Source organism: Columba livia, chromosome 6 (assembly GCF_036013475.1).
Source record: "Columba livia isolate bColLiv1 breed racing homer chromosome 6, bColLiv1.pat.W.v2, whole genome shotgun sequence".
NCBI lineage: Eukaryota > Metazoa > Chordata > Aves > Columbiformes > Columbidae > Columba > Columba livia.
Window position 1 is genome coordinate 21,943,177 of NC_088607.1, and position 23,385 is coordinate 21,966,561.

A 23,385-nucleotide genomic window follows, 5' to 3' on the forward strand; every position below is an offset into this window, starting at 1 on the left:
GGCTCGGGCAGCGCGCGGTTTTTGGTCTCGCGAGGCGGGCGGCGCGCGCGGGGAAGCGGCGGAGCGCGGGAGTTCTGTGGGGCGCGCGTCCCACCGCCTCGCGCCCAACGGCCGCGCCGCGCGGCCATGCCGGCCCAGAACACGGCGAGCAGCGGCGGTAAGGCCGGGGCGGCGGGCGGGGCGGGGAGCGACGGGCGGGCCCCCCGGGGTGACCGTGTGCTCGTTGCAGGACCGCTGGGAGCCGAGATGGGGGAGCAGGCGGAGGCGGCGGTGGCGGTGATCACGCCGGCCATGCTGAAGGAGGAGCAGCAGCTGGAGGCGGCGGGGCTGGAGAAGGAGCGGCAGATGCTGGAGAAGGTGAGGGGCGGCCCGGGGGCGGCGGGCCCCCCACGGCAGCTGGGGCTGCTCCGCCGAGGGGGCTCCTCCCCCGCGGGTCGGGGTGTGAGCGCCGTGGGCCCGCCCGGCCGCGGGTGCGCCGGGAGTCGGGTAGCCCTTGCGTTTCAAAACAAACAAACGTGCTGCAGTCCCGGGCCGTGATTCATAAACGCCTTTGATCACCCACGGGAGGCTTTTTTTTTTTGGTATTAATTTTGAAGGCTAACTGTGGGCTTTTGCGGTCAGCCGGAAGCTTATTGCATTTTATAGGCATGTCAGCGTTCAAGGAGAAGATTACCTCTTTACTTTTGTCGTTCAGAGCCTAGAAATCTAAGATACCATGTCTTTAAAGTAGACTGATTTCAGGAAGAGTCGTAAATTCTTTCTTTTTCCGATTTTCTATCTGAAATATAAATTGTAAGATGTTTTGTGTTTGCGTTTTCTGTGTGTGTAGCTTAGTTTTAATTGTATTATCTCTTGGCATTGCCATCGAGTGTTGATCTTTCTGACCTCGGGTACTTTTCATCTGAAGGAAAAAATCTGGATTGGGAAGAGCAGAAGCAAATAAAAACAGTATGGAGAATCACAACAAGGCAATCTTTTTCCTCAAAGAGCTTGTCGAGATAGATTTTCCTCATAAAATAATTCAGTGATAGCTACCCAATAAGAATGACATGGGGTACTGTTTGTGGAAAATAAAGGTGTGATTTCTGGGGGAGAGAAACATGCTCCCCTCCTCCTTTCTGTGTCACAGTTTGTTCCATGATTCAGCTAATAGCCTTATCCCCTGCCTGTTAGTCTGTTTAGTTTCAGAAGATTCCCTTGTCTCTCTGCCTTAGCATGTCCTTCCCCCAGTGCTTCTTCTGAAGGTAATGGCATAGATAAGCATCTTGTAAAGCTCTGCATCTTGGCTTTCTGGGGTTTCTCTTGGAGATGCTAATTTGTACCTTTTCACTTGTTTAGTATCTCAATCTAACAGGCAATGTTAGATGAATGCTTTCTTTTGAGGGAGTCTCAATCTGAGTTTTAAAGAGTAATTTGCAAACGCCTCAATGTGCAGCCTTGGCAAATTCAACAGGAGGTGATTTTAAAGCCATGTGTAGATTTTGTAAGCAAAGTGAGCAAATGTTACTCTCTTCACATTGGGAATGGACTTGACCTTTGTAAATTAGGCATGATGATTTTCTGGCTGTCCAAAATACCTTTTTCATAATGAAAAACTGTAGCACTGTGCTGAATTTTGCCAGGTAGGGTTGTGTTGTGTTTGTTTGTTTGTTTGTTTGTGTTTTTGTTGTTGTTGTTGTTTTGTTTTGTTTTGTTTTCCCTCCCAAATTTTGGAGGCTGGAAATAAAACTAATTTTGCTCCAACTGTATAAATTGGAGTTGAGATGCCTTTGAGCCCTTGAATGCCTTGTGTTGCTGCCCTGGAAGCATGTGTGTACCAGAGTCCTGTTCACATATGCAAGTGAATGCGACTTTCAAGTGCTTTAATCTCACAGCATTTCATAGGTACGTGGAGGCTATATGCTCACAAATCATAGATGCATAATGTCTGGAAGGGAAAGGCTGTGTGTATGTGAAACATTAAAAGTATTAACTCTGAACCATCTATAAATTCCTGACATCTTTTTGTGGTGTTGGCCAGGCTCGCACTTCTTGGGACAGGGAGTCAACTGAAATGCGCTATAAGAGGCTTCAACATTTGCTTGAAAAGAGCAACATCTATTCCAAATTCTTGCTAACCAAAATGGAACAGCAGCAACTGGAGGTAGGTGTATTCTTGTCTGCAATGGGCATTCTTAAGATGGGTTGCCATCTGTTTTGGAGGGCTTTTGCCATTCAGCTGTTTGAACTGAAGTAAAAATGCTGTTAAGATTGCAATCACAACACAAAGATCTACGGGAACTACTGCCCAGGAATAAAGTGGTGCTTTACATAATATTCAGAATTCGTTCTATAAATTAATAGATAAATCAGACTAGAAAGAGTGTGAATTATAGTGTAAAATCACAGTGTAAAGGTGGCACTGACATCTTTACAATTCTTCCCGAGTGCTAGGAAGAGAAAATAAATATTTCAAATAGGAAACAAAGTTTAAAGGAACTAGAAAACCTGGAGGGAGGATAGAAAATGCAAAGAATTGACTAGTAGGAGTTGTGCAGCCTATTTGTGTCGATTACTGAAGGATGAGGATGAGGTTTGTCATCAGGATGTTAATGTAGGCCTCAAACAAATTTATAAATTACAGTGATCTGAGGCCATGCTGTTCCCAAGCAAGAGCTTCCATAAAATGATCTCATGTGTGGGTTTTTTGTTGTTGTTTTTTTAATCCCTGGGCTTCTGAGTTCATATCTAGCTTTATCTTGAATTTCTTAACTGTATGTTATAGGCAAGCTAGTCCAGGAAAAGGTTCAGGGCAACAATGTGCCCAGAAGAGTGACACTGACAAACTGCAAGACCATCCTTTCTGAAAATACTTTTCTAGTTTAGCTGTCAACTTGAATTCAACACAAGTGGTAATATGTAGAAGTTAAAGGAGAGCTGGATACATGGAAAACTTACTGCAATAGATGTGATCTTAAGGAGTTTGCAACTGGGAATATTTGTGTTGGAATCTTTCTGAATTGCTGTATTTTAGCGTTTAAAGTATTCACTGACAAGCAGTTCAGAGCAGGTGCACTTTCTTGTCCAAGTTTTGCTTTTTTCTTTTAAGCTAGGCCAGAATAGAGACTTTTAGTGAGACTACAAGAACAAATAAATTCTGTAGAGTATGCAGAACTCTATGTTACTAATGTAAGTTATGCCTGTTATCACTTCTTTAATGGATAGTTCTCTTTTCTTTTGGGTGTTACTGAAATGAGGAATGTGTGTATGGCACATGGGATTTATTTTATTTTATTTTATTTTTTTTTTAGGAACAGAGGAAGAAAGAGAAATTGGAAAAAAAGAGAGAGATTATGTTAAAGTCTGCCAAGGTAAGATTAACTAGCTATTTTATGCAACTTTCTGAATAAAGGTCTGACAAATTACCATGTCAATTTTGATCAAGGTAGGGAAACGGAATAAGTTAGACTTAGCCAGTATTCAACTTGCAGGCTCTATCTAGTATACCATGTTTGTTTAACTGTAATAAGCCTGTTTAAAAGCACTTAAAATTTGCATACCATGGCAAGGAGATGTTACCAAGATACCATCTTAAGGAGATGTTTCTGACTAATTATACTAAAGAAAATTGTTTGAATTTGTCTTGAGGAGATTTTTTCTTTTAGCAATAATTACTTATTCAGCTGAGATGCTGAATAAGTATTAAAGATAGGCAGGAACTTTTTTTTCCTGTATTTTTGTAAGCTGACTAATAGTTAAGTGTTTCAAGAAGCTTTCAAAGGCAATGGTTTGATGCTGACTGCATCTTTTTATCTGTGTCATAATAGTTAGAGATGCATAAGGTAACAAATCTCTTCCTCTGTTTATTTTCTAGGGTCAAAATCCAGGTGATGGCAAAGAAGAGAAATCAGGTAATGTATCAGGGTTTGCCTTGTCAGTACTGGTGTTCTTAGTTTCTTTGGTGTTTGATGTGTTGTATGAACTTGAGTGTTATCCTATAGGTGCAAAAAAGAAGAGAGGAAGAGAAGATGGGACATACAACATCTCAGAAATTATGTCCAAAGAGGTAGGCCATAACTATAAACAGGCTTGTCTGGATTTTTGTAGCACAAATTTTAACGGATGAGGCAATCACTCTGTGATGTCTGTATTTTAGAGCAATACTTTCTCATACATTGCCATCAAATATTATCATCCAACAGCCAACACTGATCTCTGTGTAATGTATGACTGTCTTACAACAAAGATCTATGCAACAAGCAGTATTGTCAGAATGGTTAAATTCAGATGCTGCTTTTTCTTTTTAACCTCTTTTGGGAGGCAAACTACATCTCTAGTTGAATTTTCATTTACCCTTTGTAATTGGAATGTGTTCTCTGGTGTGTGGTGTGTACAAGACTGGTGAAGGGACTTGAACACAAGACCTATGGGGAGAGGCTGAGGGAGCTGGGATTGTTTAGTGTAGAGAAGAGGAGGCTTAGAGGTGACCTCATCACTCTCTATAACTGCCTGAAGGGAAGTTATAGCCAGGTGGGGATTGGCCTCTTCTCCCAGGCAGTTAGCAATAGGACAAAGGGGCATGGGCTTAAGCTCTGCCAGGAGAAATTTGGGCTGGATATTAGAAAGAAATTTTTTAGAGAGAGAGTGGTCAGGCATTGGAATGGCCTGCCCAGGGAGGTGGTGGACTCACTGTCCCTGGAGGTTTTTAAACTGAGATTGGAAATGGCACTTAGTGCCATGATCTAGTAAATGGACTGGAGTTGGACCAAGGGTTGGACTTGATGATCTCTGAGGTCGTTTCCAACCCAGTCGATTCTGTGTGCGGCCTTGCTTAGGGTCACTTGTATGCTTAATGATGTTATATGGAAAGCTCTCTAAATTACGTCAGATTCTTCAATTAAAAGATCTCAGGAAATGCAAGTTGTAATAGCCTTTAAGTTTGAAAAGTACATAAGCAAAGTGTTATCTTTGTTTCCAGGAAATATTATCAGTGGCGAAAAAATGTAAAGTGGAAAATCAGGTATGTTGGCACATGTTATTGTAGTTTAAGTGTGTTAAGCCCAAAGGCAGTGAGGGCTTTTATACTTAATAGTCTGTCTTTAAACGTTTCTTGTCAATAAACATCTCTCTGCTAGCTGTTGATGTCCTGAATTAGAAGTTTAAAAAATGGTGCAAGTGAATGCACTTACATACTTGTTTTCAGAAATCTGGGGTGAAATCTTCTAATTTATTTTTTGTTAAACACTGAATTTGAATGTGTTTATACTTTATAGAATGCTTGTGGTTTCAAAAATAAAGGAAATATGAATTTATTAAGAAATATTTATGCTGGCGTAGAAGACCTTAAGACATAGTCATTTTTAAGCATTCAGGCATGGAGATACCAAGTGTGGTTTCTTTTGGTTCTGCTGTAGTTTAAAAGCTGCAAGCACAGTTTTGAAGTACTTTCCAGCATTCTCTAGAGTCTACTTACAGAAGGGAAATAGCTGCATTAAATGCCAGCTACAGTGGGGAAGTTTTAAGTCTGTGTGCTTTTATAGGTAGAAAATTATAAGACAAATCTCTTCAGTAGCTATCACTGCTCTCTAGTTCTAAAGGAGCAAAGAATGCATATATAAAGCATCAAAATTTTGCAGTTTGACGTCTAGCTACGTAGTAATATTAATCCTAAAAGAAAATTCTACTCCTGAGTTGACAGTTACTCAAAATAAGTTGTTGTCTTTGTGTCAGGGGCTGACTGACTTCACTGCACAGTAAGACTGGTGTAAATTGGGCAAAAGTAGGTCTTAGCTGGGCTTTGATGTCCACTTGTCATGTGTTCTTGGACTTCCCGCTATAGGATGAAAGCTCTTCTGACAACCTGTGTCCAGAAGACCTGCAGAAGAATGGAGACTCAAACAGCGTCATTAAAGACAGATTGTGTCAAGCTGTACGACACAGTGCCAAGCAATTCCTTGATCCAGTACGGAAATTTAATGGACAACCGGTGCCTTTTCAGCAGCCAAAGATTTTTACTGGAGGTGTAATGCGATGGTACCAAGTGGAAGGCATGGAGTGGCTCAGGGTATGGAGCGGTTGAAGAAATTGAATCTGTCATTGGTTGGAAACAAGAAATGGAGGGGAAGGGACACTAGAAGTTTGTGATAATGGTTGTACAGAGAAGGTGAAGAAGAGGCAGTTCTTTATGATTTCTTATGATAGAAGAATCTGGTGTTAGGAAAATGTTACCAAGCAGCAGATAAAAAGTTTCAGAATGGAGAGGATATTTGTGTTTTTAAACATTTTCTTTAGACTTATTGGTTGATGTTCTCCCTCTTCCCTTTCTCTATCCATTTTTTTGTTCAACTCAACTGGCTTTTCAGCCTCTCCTTATAAGTACTTTCTGAAAGCAGAAGTTCTGTGCATACTACTAAGGGACAGTCTTTTTTCTCTCAAGGACTTGAATAATTAGCCCCATAGGTGTTTAAAGACCCATTAATTTGCAGATATGACATGAATGAAAGTTTTCTGTTCTCTGCATCTTGGAATCTAACTAGTGACATTAACACAGGGTTTTAAAAATGTTTTGTCTTTAGCCTTTGAAATAAAAAATTAAAGAAATTTGCCATAAAAATTGTCCACATACATATTTAATTAGTCCCCGATTTTGCTTGCAAGACAAATTAAAAGAACTTAGTTTTGTCTGGCTCTGATAATTAAAAAGTTATTTTTTGTTCTGCTACTGATCTCACTTTCCTCTTAGGTTTTTACTTTTTTTTCTTCCCCACAAGCATAAGTGTCCTGTCTCGACAAGCTTAGGCTGATCTCACAAATGAGTGCCACTATAAACACACTTGCTCTGCTCAGCCCTTGGGAAGCATGTAGGGAAGACAGGACTGTTCTGGGAGGGAAAAAACAGCTTCCTTGGGCCCTCTGTTATAATAGTGTTCTTTATGCATCTTTATGAATACTAGATAGAGTAGCCAAAGAACACTTTTTGTGTCTGTCTTTCTGTTCTTTTGTGAGAGGTTGCTCTGTCGCTTGTCAGAATAGGCAGTGTCTGCACAAAGAATTTTTGCTGGAGCAGCTGGCTGTGTTGGCCAGGAATTGTATCTTCTTCCTCTGGTGATGTAGTCATGCCTATAGAAGCTATTTGAACAGATAAAAGTGGAACATCAGCCGACTTGCTCTTTTAGAGGGGATTTCCTAAGGTATGAGTAAAAATTTGTGTAGTGTGAGCTATACTTGCAGTTGAAGTGCCTTCTGATATCGCACTGACTTACATCCTTTGCCTCCTAGTCAGGCACTTAATTGGCTAGAAGCACATGCACCTACATACGCTTGCCTTTATTTTCATAATGGAGAAATCTTAACTTGTCCATAATATAAAATGTGCCTAGTAGAGGGTTTCTACAGGTGTTAAATTCCAAAATATGTCTGTTGTTCTTAAAGTGTGTTGGCTATTTTGCATTTACATTTCCTTTCTGTGTATGCAGATGCTTTGGGAAAATGGTATCAATGGCATTTTAGCTGATGAAATGGGGTTGGGGAAGACGATCCAATGTATTGCAACAATAGCACTGATGGTGGAGAGAGGAGTCCCTGGTCCGTTCTTAGTATGTGGTCCTTTGTCTACTCTTCCAAATTGGATGTCTGAATTCAAGAGATTTACTCCAGAGGTAATGAAGATTTTTCTTTTTATTCCTTAGGTTTAAAAGAACAAATTATTTAATTCTTACTGTTATTTTTTGCCTTGAAACTTTGTCCATATAGAACATAAGTTTAATTTTAGTTGTTTATGTGGTTACCACACGTTGCACCATGGAATGCTGTGTATTTACAGCTGTCTTGTAACAAAGCTAATTACCTCTACTATCTTGTGTTTAGGTTTAAATGTGCTTAGTTCACCTGACTTTTAAACTTCTTTTATTTTTTTCAGATTCCCCTACTGCTGTATCATGGAGCTCAGCAGGAACGTCGTAAACTGGTTCGTAAAATTCACAGCCGACAAGGATCACTGCAAATCCATCCTGTGGTCATTACTTCCTTTGAAATAGCAATGCGAGACAGAAATGCCCTGCAGGTATCTAAGTTCTCCGGAAAGCCCTAGGATGAGTGGAATGCCTCATAGCTAGTAGCAATGTTTTAAAATATAGTGAAAAAACACCACATGCTTGCCTGTATGAGTGTCATAGTGTAGCATTTATATTAGCATTCGCTTCTGTTTCCTTGGTAGCAGTGGCTCTGGAATTCTATGCTTAAGAAGTTCTTGAAATTATCAAAAAAATGAAGTAAGCAGACAGTTACAGCACAATGCTCTTTTCATTGTGCTCTCGGTAGGTGATGATGGGGGAGGCTTAGAGTAAAAGCTATACTTAGTGTATAAGTATCACGGTTAACAGCAGAATGGTTGTTTCAGTAAGGTGAGTTTCTTGTAGAAGTTTTGTTGTTATCACCTAAGCTTTCTAAATGGAGTTACCGTGGAGCAGATGTATGGCATTAACTGTTTGGACCGTCTAGTGAGAAGCAGCAGTAAATAGAATCTTTTTAACGGGCCATATCAGTCTTGTTAGTGCTGTTTATTTCATCATGTTTTGATGGAGTAAACCTAAGATGTACTGAAACACCCTTTCTTTTTGTAGAACTGCTTCTGGAAATACCTGGTAGTAGATGAAGGTCACAGGATTAAAAATATGAACTGCCGCCTTATCAGAGAATTGAAACGATTTAATGCCGAAAATAAACTCCTGTTGACTGGTACTCCCCTGCAAAACAACTTGGCAGAGCTTTGGTCGTTGCTTAACTTCCTGTTGCCAGATGTGTTTGATGATTTGAAAAGGTAGGTTGTAATCTGATGGTGAAAACTATTCCACTTTGTTCTGTTTGGGCATTATTGTAGCTCTTTAATAATTAAACTTATATCATCATGTGAAGACCTATTTTATGGTGCAGTTGTAATTTGATATGATTATTTGATGGTAGAGGCTTTGAAATGTGTCTTCCCTTCACACGTAGTTGTTTAAGAAAGAAAGGAAATAATTGTCAGCTGTATGGATAGTGGAAGCTCAACTCTGAGCTAAGGCATGAGCATTTGTGGGGAGAGATGTTTGTCTAATCCTAAGTGCCTGGTGCTGTTTGAGATTCTCTGAGGTGCTGGAGAAAGTTGTGTGAGGCTGACAGACGAGGGACTCATGGGAGACAGATCCTTTTCTGAAGCAGTAGATGGTCAGGTGGAAGAGTGTTGCCCAAACAGTCTTCAGATTAATTTTGGAAAAATATACAGACTAAATTGAGTATAATAAATCATAGCGAATATTCTAACTAATATGGGTGTTTTTACCAATCATTTAAAACCTCAAGCATCTGAACTAGCTGGTATATTTCAGAAATACCTCCTGTTTGCCCTGTATTAATGAAGGATATTAGTGCTTTGATTTTCTTAAATCTCAGGATAGGAGAAGAATAGTATACTTAAATAAGGAAGAATAACAGCTATGAAGTAAGCTGTTCCTTTTTTCTTGCTTTGTTTTTATAGCTTTGAATCCTGGTTTGATATTACCAGCATTACAGAAACTGCTGAAGATATTATTGCTAAAGAAAGGGAGCAAAACATCTTGCATATGCTACATCAGGTTTTTGACTTATTTTTTGTATTTTTTTTTTCATAATTTATTTCTAATATTGACCATTATTATGAAGTGTGTCAAAATCTTGTTTGTGGGGCTGAATGTTGGGCCGGAGGCTTTTATTCTGGCACTTCTGGACTTCCTTAGACCTGTGGGCTTTTTTTCAATCTCTCCAGCGCTTATAAATGTTGAAAGGAACAATATTTCTCTTTGATAATGACTCTTTTTTTTTAATCTTGGAACTGAATTGAGTTTAGTCTAACTTAATTGAAGTTAATTGAAGCTTGGTTCTCTTTGCCAAAAGATTCAATTGATATATTTATTTTGCTGAAAGATAACTTTGAGGGAAATTATGTAACTTTTAGGTGCTGAACAGAATACCTTTTGACAAACTAGTTGTATAATGTGCTTGTCTTCAAAACCAAACTAACACTGAAAACCCTTTTTTTTAAGGGGGGGCAGGGTGGAAGTAAATGCTTACAGAGCTATAACTTTCTTTTGGTAAATTGATGGTGAGCGATACAATTTATATCTTCCAGATATAATTGTCAGTTACAATTTATTATTTATTTCAGTTAAAGGTATGGGCTTTCCTAGAAAAAATTAAGAAATATAACCAAAAAGAGAGCTGTTTCATTAAAAAATTACTTTTGGTTAATGAAAATTGTTTGAAGTCTGTAGTGTAGTTACTACTGCACCTTATTAAAGACTTCAGAATCTTTAAAATGTCAATGGATATGTGGTTTGAACACATGCATTACCAACATATGCATAAAGGTTTTGGAGTGGGCATCCATATTAAAAAATGAAATATGAAAGTCTGGAAGTTAATTTTTTTTAAATTACAAAATAGACCTGTTTATGTGTTGTAGGTGGTTTTTTGTTTTGGTTTGTTGGTTGTGTTTTTTTGTTTTTTGTGGGATTTTTTTGTCATCGTTTGTTTGTTTGTGGGGTTTTTTTGTTTTTGTTCATTTGGTCTTGTTTGTTTGTTGGGGGTTTTTAGTTTGTTTTTTTGATTGTGTTTTGGTTTTTTTTTTTAATTTGCCATATTGAGAGCTTTGAATAATTCTTATACATCTGCTCAACATTTCAGATTCTGACACCTTTCTTACTGAGAAGACTGAAATCCGACGTTGCTCTTGAAGTTCCGCCTAAACGAGAAGTTGTGGTATATGCACCACTGGCAAAGAAGCAAGAAACTTTCTATACTGCCATTGTAAATCGCACCATTAGGAAACTGTTTGGAAATAATGAGGTATCTACTGACATGCATATTAGAAATGTGCTTGCTATTAATGGCAAAAACACATTGCAATTGCTTCATAGCATTTTAACTAAACCCACTTTTTGCTTAAAGTTTTAGTCTGATCCTTTTGTTTTCTGTTTCAATGGCAGTCGCTGTGGCCTCAGTGAGCACAGAACTGATATGACTGTAAACATATTCTTCTTGGTTACTTGTAGCTTGGGTGAAAAAGAAGACAGTTTTCATAGAGGTGACAGTTTCTGCTGTAAAATCAGCAAGGTGCTTATGCAGCTTTTGAAAGTCAAGCATAAATTTTCAAAATCTGCTATTACATACCTTTAAAGTTTGGGCTGCATTTTGTAATTAGCAAAATTTACAGCTGCTGAGTCTAAGCAATGCATGATGCATATCATGAGACCTCTTTCAGTATTCAGAATTTTTGGGTCATCATAGACCTTTGAATACAAAGCTGTCCGCTGTTGATGGCAACATTATCATTTTCCACAGGAAGAAGTAGTTGAGTTGAGTCCTTCAGGCCGACCAAAACGCCGTAGTCAAAAACTGGTTAATTATTGTGAAGAAAATACTGGTTCGCCTGATGACTTGGAAAAACTGATCAGCAAAATGCAAGAGGAAACAGAAAAAGAGAGGTGCCTACCCTAAAAGATTCTTTTTTTATTGTACTAAATACCTCCCTCTTAGTTTACTTGCAGAGGCTTTGCTTATTTGAATTGATCAAGAATGGCAATTCATAATTCAGTATCCCTTTAGCTTTGTTCCTTTGCTTTTACCTAATAGTCTCTAGGCAATGATAGCAGTGATTAGGTTGTACTGTCACTTACTGACTCATTAGCATTATAGTTAACTACAAGACATTTACTCCTACTTGCTACAGACCTCTTAGACCCCTGGCCTTTGCAGGATCTAGCAATAAAATTGCTTCTTGAGGCCCTATTTCCATTAGCCACAGTCTTAAACATGTCCTGTGGGAATAGTGCTGTTGATAATCCATAAAGAACTGAAATGTCCATGTGTGAAACAGAATTTCTTTAGGTTGTTGAAACATTTTGGTAGTGAAGAACTGTGGTTTCACCAAAGCCTCAAGGTCTAAGATGGTACTGGGTGTCAGCCAGAGAAGAACTGCTTCATCTTAGTTATTTGGTACTTTAAATGTCGTTGTAATCGCTTAGGGTCCTGGCTGCAGCTAGCAATGAGGACAAAGAGTAGAAGGGCTTGGTTTATGGCTAGGTTTTGCAGGCTTTGCAAGGTTCAGGTGAACCTTTTGTCTCCAATATCCATTACATTCACAGGTATATCTTTCATTGGCTCAAGGGCCAAACAAGGGATAGTGCTGGTGTGCTAACTGCAGTTAACTCCTAGGTTTTTGTGAAATTACTCATGAATACTTGAAGCAAAGTTTGAGCTCAAGACTGGAGAAAAGAGAGGAGCAGTTTCCTTGTCAAATTTTGTAAAATATGTAAGCTTAAGCTGAGGCTTGGAAACCAAATGGCCAGCACAGTTACTGCTGTTTTGGTGGCACGAGGTATATGTCACTTTCTGGTGAGTAAGGTCAGAGTTGAGGTTTAGAACTGAGGGAACTGAAGAATCATGTTCATTCCTGGGTTTGATGAGGTCTGTTGGTGACTCCAAATTGTCTGGAAGTCCCTTGGGCATTGGGCAAACCAAGTTAATCTTCAGGGTTGAAATGTATTTACTCTGCTAGATTTTTGCTGTAGTCCAGTGTACTTTGGAAGAATAGACATTCATTTTTATTAGTTTTATGGGGTGCCTTATGTTGGAGATGGTACTTGGATGTGGAAAAGCGAACTAGCTGTATTTGTTGTGAATCCTGCAATGTGTATATGTAGCTGAAATAAGATAGGCCGAGAGCTGATTTTGGAATAGCTTACATTTTATTCTGCAGAAGGTCAGACCATTTGTTGTATCTGTTCCCCTTTCTGCTGGGTGACTTGCACAGGTTGTTTTTTCTGCTTCTGATTCCTACTGACTGCCCTTTTGTGTTTTAAACCAATAATGGCAAACCCTTGTGCCTTTAATGCCTAGTGTGGCACTGAAAGAAACTTCGTTGGTTAATAGCTTAACTAACTGTGAGGGATTTTGAGGACATTTGATAAGGTGTGTGAATCCTTTGCTTGATTTTGGCTTTATTGTTTTTTTTCTCTTCAGTATCTGTAGCATAATAAGGTGACGCTTTGTGCTAATACAATGATGTATCTTTTCAAGGCCCGTGGTTGAAGTGAGCATGCCCATGGATTCAGAGGTGAACCTGAAACTGCAGAATATTATGATGTTACTGAGGAAATGTTGTAATCACCCCTATCTTATTGAATACCCATTGGACCCTGCTACACAACAATTCAAGGTACATATTTTAAAAGGGTTACAAGAAAAATCATTCCAGGCACTAAAAAGCAATAGACTGTGAGCTCACAGCAGTAAGGAATGATCTTTTCAAGATATTTGGCATATGCCTCCCTGTTGAGTTCCAGCAGTGGGACAGAATCATTATTCGAAGCTTCCTGCAGCAGCAGTTGGAGAGAACAGCTCAGCCTCTGCCCATTTAGCCTTTGCATAGTGATGCTCTAGTGTTTTTCCTTATGGCAGCGCTCATCTGCTGGGAGAAAAGTTATTGAACTCAAACAGTAGCTGGGTTCCATTGACTCAAGGTGTCTTAGGATCTGCCTCAAGCTCAGCTAGTAGTTTAATCTACACAAAGCAGTTGGTAATGTAGGAAAGTATGAAGTGATTTGAATTGAAAGAATCTTGAACAACTGGAAGTTGCTTGCACATTTTAAATGTAGGTTTGTGGGCATGTGTAGTCATGCGTCCTGTTCAGTGAGTTATAACAGATTCAGGTGCACTCAGGAACAAGCTGTTGAAGTTTATCAGTGTAAAGTCAGTGCATAAAAAGCAGATAGCCCAGTCTGGGTCATGAGGGGAAATTAGTTAATGTGTAGAAAATGAAGGCTGTTTAAAAGTTGACCACTTGGAGGAGCTTGCACCTACTCAGGAAAATGGATTAGGAATTACCAAGGTGACTGCTGTATGGGTCAGACCTGAGAAGTTTATATATCCTTGCTCGTGGCCCATAGCAAGAATTAGATGTAACAAACTCTTCAACAAAATAGGAGTCTAAGGTAGCAGTCTAAAAACCTGTTTTGTCAACTTCTGTCACTTGGCTGGTGTGTAGTACCTTGTTCAGCAGTTCTTGCTTATATCCAGTGGGTGGAAGCCTTGTGCCCTAATTACAGTCTGGTAAAGAAACAACAGCGTTTTTCATGTCAAAAAACTAAAATAATAAGGGTTTGTACTAATGAGTTTTTTAAAAAATGATTTGAGTATATGAAATGGTGGGTTTTGATTTAATTTCATCATGACATAACTGATTCAACGTAGTTTGCTAATATCAGTGTTGCTTCCAATCTAACAGCTTTTAGTGAAAAAGATGATACAAGCTTGTTTCTGTGAGAAGCTTTAAGACAGCTTTTGTTGGTGCTTCTGAGTCAGGGAAACCTTTGGTATCCTTCCTTCCTAATACATGATCCCTTCTCCCCTGTTGCAAGGTTGATGAAGATCTAGTAAAGAACTCAGGCAAGTTTCTACTCTTGGACCGAATGCTTCCAGAACTGAAGAAGAGAGGACATAAGGTAAAGCTCATGCGTAGAAGGAGAGGGTGGGCATAGCTGTCTCACTATGACCAAAAAGTGCTACTAAGGAATCTTCCTTGTTTTGTAGGTCGTCTTGTTCTCACAAATGACTATGATGCTTGACATTTTGATGGATTACTGCTATTTGAGAAACTTCAAATTTAGTCGATTGGATGGCTCTATGTCCTACTCAGAGAGAGAAGAAAATGTAAGTAGATGTACACACACTTTGAGCCTGTTAACAACTTTGCTTCTTCCTGTGACACTGGGGTGCAATTTCGCACAGTATTTAGCCTTTAATAGGCAAAAGACATCTTTGTTGAAAACTAACATCCTTGCTGCTGCTTTAATATCTGCAAATCAGATATACTGCAGCAATGAAACATGTCTTGAACCACTGTCTTGGGGTATGCCTAGAATGATGGGTACTCATGTACTCTGTTATCCAGATGTGAAGTATGTAATATATCTAGATTGTGGCAGATCCTAATGCCAGCTTTATCCCTGCACGTATTGTTGCCTAGCATCCAGGATGTGATGGCAGCATTTATGCGAGCGTACTGTGAGTCTAATGCCAAATGATGTGGATTTCCAGGAAATGGAGTTTTGTACTTAGTGGGACACCTGTAACTTCAGCCTAAAATTGCATGTGGATTAATTCCAGCATAATCTGTTAGTTTTGCATATTTGTAATGGTTTCAAGTAACCACAGAATACCGTACTATTAAGGCATATTTTTATCACAAAGAGCAGCCGTGCAGGATGGTTCTGGAAATGTTCTGAGGGTTTCCAGGGATGTAAAAGAGCAATGCATACATGGAAGAAGTACTCAGGATGTATCTCGGGAATGTGCTGCAATTGCCATCTGGTCTCTAAAGTATGCACTGGTGTTTATGAAGATACAGAAAAAGGGCACATGACAGATCATCTAGCTCAAATTGTGCTTCTCTGTGCCACTGTGTGGCTGAGGAAAACCAAGCCCCTGAACACTTAGGTTTCTACTGTTAGAGCTGATTCTTAAAGAGGAAAGGATAATTAGCAGCATGTTAGTAAGCTATAGTGACTTCCGTTAAGCTGGTTAAAATTTTGTACTGCTGGGTTGTGGTGATTTTTAGGAGTTGATTGTGTGCCTGCCACAGTTTGGTATCACTGGAGGATGAGAGAGATCTTCAGGTCACCAGTCTAAGTTCCTTAGAGCTCTTCCCAGGGCCATGATTTGCTGCTGGTGCTTCAGATGCTGATGTCCAGGAGAGCCCAGAGAATATGGGGCTTTTAGAGAGCTTGGGTAGCTGCTTCCACCTGGCAGTGAGGTGATGGTTTCTTTTTCTCTGCTGTGATCAAAGTCCTGAAAACTACTGTACTCTTTTCAGTTTACTATCAGTATGTGGGTGGTCAAACTAAGTAGAATAGGTTTTGAGTGGTATTGCAGACCTGGTAGGAGCTGTGCTGACACCTGGAAACATCTTGCAGTGAAGGTAGGCTGGATGCTGAGTAAGAGACCAGAAGGTTACTCTTACTTTTGAAGTAAGAGGAGGAGACATACAGGGTGGCTGGAAGTAGCAGTAAAGTTGGCATCAGTGTTTTAGGTCATTGCTTGTGTGGAGGAGTAGATGTGTTTTTAGGCTCTGCCAACTCAGACTGTGTTAACCTTGCTTATCACTGAATGGTAGGTTATGTGGAGGTGAATGTGACTTGGACCATACCTCCCTGTAGTCATCTCTACTCTGTGTTAGACAACTCATTGGAATAATCAGATAAGAAAATACAATTAGTTCACTTCTTGATCTTGGCCTTTCCCAAACACACACAATGTTTCTTAACGCCTTAGTTTGGCTTCTGACAGTGTGTGTGGTATTTTATGTGTGTTCTTATTTTTAAACACAGATCTCACAAAATAAAACATTTAGCTACCTTATGGTTGATCCATTTGCTGTTTTTTAATATGTGAATTCTCTTCCAGATGCATCAATTTAATACTGACCCTGAAGTCTTCTTGTTCTTAGTGAGTACAAGAGCTGGAGGCTTGGGCATTAACTTGACTGCGGCAGACACAGTTATCATATATGATAGTGACTGGGTAAGTTGAGACTGTTAACCTAATGCTGTGTATCATAAAATTTCTGCTTTTGATAATCATTTACTAACCCACTATGGTATAGACCACTTCTGTAACTTTAATGAGGCGTTACATTAAGATGATAAAGTAATGTTTGCAAGTGTATATATAAAATATGTAGCCTCATTTGAAGTCTTAGCTTATTGAATGCAGCGTTAGAGTTGGTTTCTAAGACTAGCCTGTTTGCTCCTGAGTTATACCAAAAGCTGGAGTGGTTTTTCTGTTACTGCTGAAAATCTATTTCCTTCTTTTATTTGTTATTTAAGTTTTAATTTAGCCAGACCTTCTACAGCTTCCCTGTTTCCAACAGCTGTCATGTTAGTAGCAGTCCCTTGAATTTTGTCCTGTGAATTGCCATGTGTGTTTTAGCTAGCTAGGATTCTGCTGCTTCTGTGAGGCTGGAGACTGGGAAAAAGAGAGGTAAGGTATGGAAGGAAATGACAGAGGACCTCTGCATCTTCACTTTGTTTTAATAGACAGCTCTGCTGTTTGCACAACTGTTCAACTTCAGAAGAGCTAAAGCAGCTTCAAAAATGCCTGAAAAATTTTAAAATCTCTTGTCTTATCCTCCAACAAAATCCCCCACAAACCTGTGATTAACACCTCAGCTAAACTGGTGCTACAAAGCATGTCCATCTGTTGAAAAGTGCAGCACATAGTGCAGAAGCAGTCTGAGCTAGCTGGGTTACGCTGGCTGTGCAGCTACAGCAGCAGAGCTTGTAATGGATGAGTTTAAGAGTAAAGAGATATGAGTTCTGTTTTACTTTTGGGCTGCCCTGCTCATTGCTTCCGCTCTGACTCTCAGAGCTCGCTATTGAAAATGCTGCCTGTGTTATGTCTCTTAAGCTTACTGGTGCAGCTAACTTGTTTTGTTATCTGCTCAGAACCCCCAGTCGGACTTGCAGGCCCAAGACAGATGTCACAGAATTGGCCAGACAAAGCCAGTGGTTGTTTATCGTCTTGTGACTGCAAATACGATTGACCAGAAGATTGTGGAGAGAGCTGCTGCCAAGAGAAAGCTGGAGAAGCTGATTATCCACAAAAGTTAGTATCTTTCTCTTATGCCTTCCTGTAAGCACGTGTTGCTTGTTTAAATCTTGAGAGAACTCTTTGCCGCTCTGTGAATGCTTCATCTTCCCAACAAGTGGCTGTATAGTATTTTTTAAAATGCGTTCTTAGACGGGTTGTAGACAACTTCTGCAGCAAAATAAAGGAAAGCACTTCTAGTATTTCTGGCATCACCATGATATATGACTTACCTTTACTAGTAGGTAACAAAAAGAAGAGGGGTAATGGGACAGTGAGCCTACCTGAAAGAAATATTGCTGAAAACAGTCAATAAGAGAGTAGAGCTCTAGGTTTGTTGGCAGCTTGTCAGCAAGATGATAGTTTGTTTGACACAAATGTTTTTGGTCTTCTAGCATAAAAATGCTTAGGGAGTAGATGACAAAGTCTGAGTTGATTATCTTTTTAAAATCAAATTAAATGGACCAGAATATAAGTGGAAAAACACATTAGAAGATTCTTACTGCTTGCAGTTTAATTTATAACAATTCTTCATTTGGAGCAATATGCCTACCTGATGACATCTAGAGCAGTGTTTCATGATGTGAAGTTTAGCAATAGATTTTTCCAGTTGCAGTGGCAAACATGCTTGAGTAGGGAGTGTTCCTGTTAAAACTGGTAAAATGAATAGAGACTATAGATTGTTGGTTTGTGCAGGGGTTCCTATTAAACTTCGTTGCATTTGCAAATCCTAGAGCTTTAAAATCACTGTAAAAAATTTCAGCATCCTGTTTGCAATTGTCCTTCTGAATTTAAGAACAGTATGTTATAAGCACAGTAGAACAGTCCTGTTTCAACAATTAACCAGTGCTGAACAGACCGATAGTCCTTGATTTTACATGCAGAACAATGGTGATTCTTGCTATGTTCTCGATTATATAGCTGGTCATGCTCAAAAGTCTTAAGAAAATTATTGGGTTGAAGTCTCTGTTTTGGGGGTAAATTTTCTTATTTGGGTCCTATAAGAAATCCTGCTTTGCTTCTGTAGCTTATTCTGTTTGTGATATTTGGACAGTAGCTCCCTATAGCATTTTCTGAACACTAAGATCACTTGAAAAATACAGTTCTTGTAACTTGGTGTGGCATCCTGACAATAATTAGCCTTATATTAAACTTTGAAGGAGCCTAACAATTTCTCGTAGTATCTTAACAGAGGGGGGAACCCAAACATTTTCATGGGGGTGTAAACAGACAGAAGGGCCAGAGCTCTAACTGTCTGCTGCACCATGCAGTGCTTGTCAAGCATAAGCTGTGGTTTGTCTCTGTTTTTGGATGATGTTAGCTAATCTTTGTTAGGTGCTTCCTTTATCCTAGCTGTACCACTGCTGTCTTGGTGTGATTGCCTGGTCTGCTGTCTGTGTAGGCATGTTAATGACCAAGTTAATAAAACACCAAATTTTTTCTTACTTATGGTTCAACCTGAAGTTAAAGCCAAACTGGTAGAATGAGTGCACAAAACAGAAGGGACTTTAATAGTGTATGACTGCCATATACTAAAGTAGCAATGGGAAGCAGTGTCTAGTTGTACTGGAAGGAAGCTAAGTGTCAAGTTGGGTCATGCCTCCAGTTTTGCATTAGGTTGAGTATTTATCTTGGTAAGTATTGGTGAATCATACCTAAATCTTGCAGCTTAGGTAGGGCTGTCCCCTTCAGGAACCTTTGGTGCCATTGTGTAAAACATAAAGGTGATGTAATGGATCCTGTTATTTTGAATTTCTAAAAAGTGTTGGAACTTTGGAGGAGTGAATGAGGAAGGGATATCACAAAGCTTACTTAAGTCAGGCCTTTCAATTGTGTCTAACCTTGTAGGATGTATACAATACAAGTACTAGAGCTTAAGAACTGGAACTTGTTGCCAAACAGAATGCTTTTTTGGCCTTAGTACCAGGTTACTCTTTCCATCTTGTGCTTCTGTTTTATTGAAGAAAGTTTCCTAGGAAACTGTATGAGAACCAGCATGATTTTAGTTAAATTAGTAGATGTCAGACTAAGAGGAAGTGATGGACAGAAACTTCTATTTGAAGTGTTAAGTTCTTGATAGGGTCGTCTTTATTTTTCTTCATGTTGCTAGTATTGCAACCCAAGACCTGTACAGCACTATTTGAATGCCATATAGTTTGTGAAACTCTGAAAACTCAAAGGGAGAGGCTGCATCACTTAATAGTGCATGACAGGACCTGGATCCTTGTATCACAGCAGATGTTGATGGGGGAGAGAATCCCATAGCTCAGACCCCTCTGGAACTTGCATTTTATTTGTAGAGAGGCAGCAAGTCCTTGCAGGGATATGGGAAAAGGTGTGGGGAGGACAAGGTACAGGAAAGCAGAGCAGTGAATGTGATGAAAAGGATTGATAATAAAATGGGTATGTGTGTTGATAAAAAGTGAGGAAACTTGGCACAGAACAGTAAGCCAGCCTTGCCTGTCTTCTTGAAATGTGCAAGACTGAGCTTGACTTCATCCATGCTCAGCTTCAGTTAAGTAATAATCTTGTATAAGTTCTTTGGATGTTTGCGCTGATATCCAGATTTGTGTGTAGATAGACGTTAGCATAGTCTCCTCAAGAAACCAACCCGTGTCCATTGTTGTGGTTTAACCCGAGCTATCAATACAACCACGATAGCTGCTCACTTACTCCCCCCACCCTGAATAGGGGGGAGAATCAAAAGGGAAGGGAGAAACTCAAGGATTGAGGTAGATACAGTTCAATAAAATAAAAAAATAAAACTAATATACTACTACAACTAATAATATATATAAAATGGAAAATAGAATATAAGATAAAAGATACTTGGTGCAGTTCCTCACAAAGCAGCACCCTGGTCCCAAACAGCTGACCCCAGAGAGAGAAGAGAGGAAAAAGGCAGAAAGGCCCAGAGGCCTCTGCAAAATGGCAGGATGGCAAAAGGCCAAACTAAAGAAAGTCCTGAACAGGTCTCCATCTTGGCTCTGAAAAAGAGTGAAGAGCTAGCTGGAAGATCCTGACTCTTTGTTAAATATGAAGCACGACTTTAATGGCATGAAATATTGTTATTGATCAGTCTGGATGTCAGTCAAGCTCTGCCCCATCTATGCCCCCTTACCAGCCACCTCACACCTGTGGGCAGAGCACTCAGAATGTCCTTGGCTCTCAGACCAGAGCAATTAAAAACATTAACTCTGTCCTGGGCTGTTATCTTCTTGTTTTCAAACTAAGTCCAAACGATCACTGTGTTAGCTATGGAAAAGAAAGGTTTCTAACTGCATGAGGAAAATTGACTCATTTTCAGTCAAACCAGCACACATGTATTATTTTGTCATGTCTGTCTAGTCTATTAAACTGAGGATTGCTCTCTCTGCAGACCACATATCTTTCACATATTTCTTATCTTGTGGTTAATACTGCTTACTTTGTTTCAACCAGCTTACAATACAAAGGGAACAAACTTCAGCATCTGCCATCTAACTTTATTTACAATATTTTTACTGTAAGTAGAACTAATGGCTCTTCTGCTCTGTGTGTGCGTGTGTGCATGTTGAATTGGTGTTTCAATCAGTTCTTCTGCATACTACAGCTAGAAGGTGAAAGGCCTGCATGTAAAACTCTGTGTACCTCTGACTTTTTTTCACCAGTTGGGCTATTAGTGTAAGCTGTCTTTACCTGAGGGCTAGAACAATGAAACATAGCATTAATTTTGATTCAAAGAGTCATTTGTTCATTATGTGCATCCACCATTGATTTAACAATTTGCACAATTTGTTGCTGTCTCTGTGGACTTTCTTAAAATTTTTCCTTTCTACAGATCAGTTTAAAGGTGGCAAATCTGGTTTAGCACAGTCAAAGAGCTGCCTGGACCCTCAGGAATTAATAGAATTACTGAAATCCAGAGACTATGAGAGGTATGCAGATTTCATATTTTTCTTGGACCATGAGTTTGTAACTTGCAGCTGTTAATAACTCTCTTGTCTTATGAAGTGGTATGTGGCCCTTCAGAGTGGAAAAATGTCCTAGAGATTCCGCTTTGTGGGAAAACTGACTTCTATGTAATACTAACTATAACATGCTTTTATCTGTATTGAGAGATTATTTGTTCCTCAACAGGGAGGTTAAAGGATCTAAAGAAAAAGTAATCAGTGATAAAGATCTAGAGTTACTGTTGGATAGAAGTGATCTTATTGGTAAGTCGTAGTTTTAATCTCTTTGTTTTTCATGTTCATATTTCGTAAGGGACTAAATATGTAGAAACCTGCCATAGCTTTGCTCTTCTACAGCTGGGTTGTACCTCTGAAGAAGGACCATTCGGCCCTTTTGCTGATACTTTCAATAGGATTTGCTGAAGAAGAGATAACAGAACTTAAACAAAAGTATTGCAGAAAATCACATTCATGCTTAGTGCCCTGAGCATACTGTGAATGAAAAGCGTAGATTAGGAGGTGTTCTGCACAGCAGCTCTCCCTCTAAGTTTCTGTAATTGATCAAAGTAGAAATTATTCTCAGAAAATATTTATTTTAGCAAACTTATTTGAGAACCTAACTCAAAATATAGTTGTAATGTTTTATGGGGGGGAAAAAAAACCATGAGATTTTCAGAGTTACTGTGGCTTGTCAGTGGATCAAATATTTAAAGAAAAACCCATAAAATTTTTGAGGTTGTCTGCAAATTCTAAGCTTGGTCAGGCCAACATATAAAAAAAAAACTTTTCTGAGAAAGGAAAAAATTCTTGTTCAATTCATCTAAACAGTAGATGTAGGATGCTTTGTTTCCTTCAGCATCTTTAGGAGAGATAAGCCTCAAATCATAGATACCGAAAAAATCAGTCATTACAGAATTTAGAAGCAAAAATGACAGCTAGCTTTAAATAAGTGTGATATGTATAGTTTGAGTAAAATAACTTTGCCGTAGGAGAACTGTTGCTATGCTTGAATTTTTTCCTAGATTGTCTAAATAAATTGTTTATAAAAACTGCTTATTTCCATTAATTGACTCCTAATACAGAAAATTATTCTTGATGCACTGATATTTAATACAGCTGACTGCAGTCTGCAATAGTAAGGTTGCAGATACTTCACCTGTTTTTGTTGATTTTTATTTTGTTTTATTCCTAGATCAAATGAAGACCTCAGAAAAGATGAAAAAGGAAAAAATGGGTGTCTTCAAGATCTTAGAAGAATCATCAGATTCCAATGCAGAATGCGTGTTTTAATGTGCAAATGTGGCCTGTAGTCTTACAGGGCAAACATAACTGACATCAGATCTTCCAGAGATGTCACTTAAACATACCGATCTTTTCTTTAAGGCCTTGTTCAAATCCCTTGTGTTTTTCCAGTGAATTTTAACATGTTCTACAGTGTAATGCAGGTGATAGTATCATGTTGTAGCTTTGGTAGGCTCATAAAAAATCCAGAAAACGCGCATGTTTCACATTTGCAGCTAGCTCTTGTGATCGATCAATGGTAAAAACTGGCAGATTGGTGTAAAAATCTTCCTGTGGAAGTACTAAAACACTTTTTTATATGGTGTCAGTTGTAGGTTTATTTGGAAGGGAGTCAACATGTGCCTTTTATACAGCCAATTGTGTAGCTTCTGGTTTTAATTTCTGCAAGTTATTTTGATTAAATAAATGTCTGGTTTGTCCTAAAGGTGTACAGTTTTTAGCATAGCTTCTGAAATAAGCATAGCTTATGTTATGTCCATTAATTGACTCTACTCATTTAGCACATTAGCCAAGT

At 39.1% G+C, this 23,385-nt stretch overlaps 1 protein-coding gene across 1 annotated transcript; it reads left to right on the forward strand.

Annotated features, from left to right (window-relative positions):
• HELLS (helicase, lymphoid specific) lies at positions 1–23,295 on the forward strand. The gene is made up of 22 exons (XM_065068481.1): positions 1–157; positions 230–357; positions 2,021–2,143; positions 3,291–3,350; positions 3,854–3,890; positions 3,981–4,045; positions 4,958–4,999; positions 5,819–6,043; positions 7,455–7,637; positions 7,898–8,041; positions 8,601–8,797; positions 9,494–9,590; positions 10,678–10,839; positions 11,335–11,477; positions 13,072–13,210; positions 14,412–14,495; positions 14,584–14,703; positions 16,456–16,572; positions 17,496–17,655; positions 21,458–21,554; positions 21,757–21,833; positions 22,762–23,295. Exons 1-22 carry the CDS (start codon positions 127–129, stop codon positions 22,857–22,859), a joined length of 2,529 nt encoding a protein of 842 aa, XP_064924553.1. The 5' UTR covers positions 1–126; the 3' UTR covers positions 22,860–23,295.
• Positions 23,296–23,385: the final 90 nt, after the last annotated feature.

Bases quoted from the DNA above. Each gene is read 5' to 3' on its own strand.
- HELLS (XM_065068481.1), top strand. From the start codon at position 127: ATGCCGGCCCAGAACACGGCGAGCAGCGGCG. The intron at 4,046-4,957 runs GTAGGCCATAAC...CTTTGTTTCCAG, and splicing joins CAGAAATTATGTCCAAAGAG to GAAATATTATCAGTGGCGAA. The intron at 13,211-14,411 runs GTACATATTTTA...CCCTGTTGCAAG, and splicing joins CTGCTACACAACAATTCAAG to GTTGATGAAGATCTAGTAAA.